This window comes from Penaeus monodon, chromosome 25 (genome assembly GCF_015228065.2).
Source record: "Penaeus monodon isolate SGIC_2016 chromosome 25, NSTDA_Pmon_1, whole genome shotgun sequence".
Lineage (NCBI taxonomy): Eukaryota > Metazoa > Arthropoda > Malacostraca > Decapoda > Penaeidae > Penaeus > Penaeus monodon.
The window spans coordinates 38,188,140-38,188,641 of record NC_051410.1 but is presented as its reverse complement, the minus strand read 5'-3'; the positions used below and the strand labels follow the sequence as shown (position 1 = coordinate 38,188,641).

Genomic DNA, 502 nt, shown 5'->3' with positions numbered 1-502 from the left:
CATAAAATTGGAATTCGCTTTTAAGTTAGCTTGGTGAACTTGAACATAGTTTTGAATTACTTTGAATTTTCTTGTAAATATAGAACTGTGAATTCTTTCTTTTTTAATGTCTTGCAAAGGTGTGGTATTATTTTTATTAATAGAGTTTCTGCCAACAGGTTGTTACTTTGTCTAGGGATGGAAGAGTAACATGGTGGGTTGTTGTGCGTGTTCCTCTCGTGAGTGCCGTTGGAGACATACTTGGAGGGAAGAAGTCAGGTATTAATATCACTAAGAGTAATTCTGCAGTTGTCTCTCCACATCTGGGAGCTTCACCGTGGTCGAGGATCGCTCTCAACCGATCAGCAACAATCAGTGTGGCTACAACGCTTTATGGGTAAATTTGCAATCTGATTTTGAAATGTTGAGGTAGATTGTATATGTTGTACAGTTTTATGTAAGAGATTGAGATTATGGACATGCAAGAAAATGTAATTGTTATTGCTTCATAGTCTGTAGATGA

General features: G+C 36.9%; 1 protein-coding gene across 1 annotated transcript in view; it reads left to right on the top strand.

Moving 5' to 3' along the window:
• Positions 1-502, top strand: part of LOC119589394 (cytoplasmic dynein 2 intermediate chain 1-like) — a 7,201-nt gene that overhangs the window by 4,873 nt on the left and 1,826 nt on the right. The window contains exon 8 of the mRNA XM_037938008.1: positions 159-376. Coding sequence (XP_037793936.1) covers positions 159-376 — 218 coding nt within the window. The remainder of the gene's footprint in view (positions 1-158; positions 377-502) is intronic.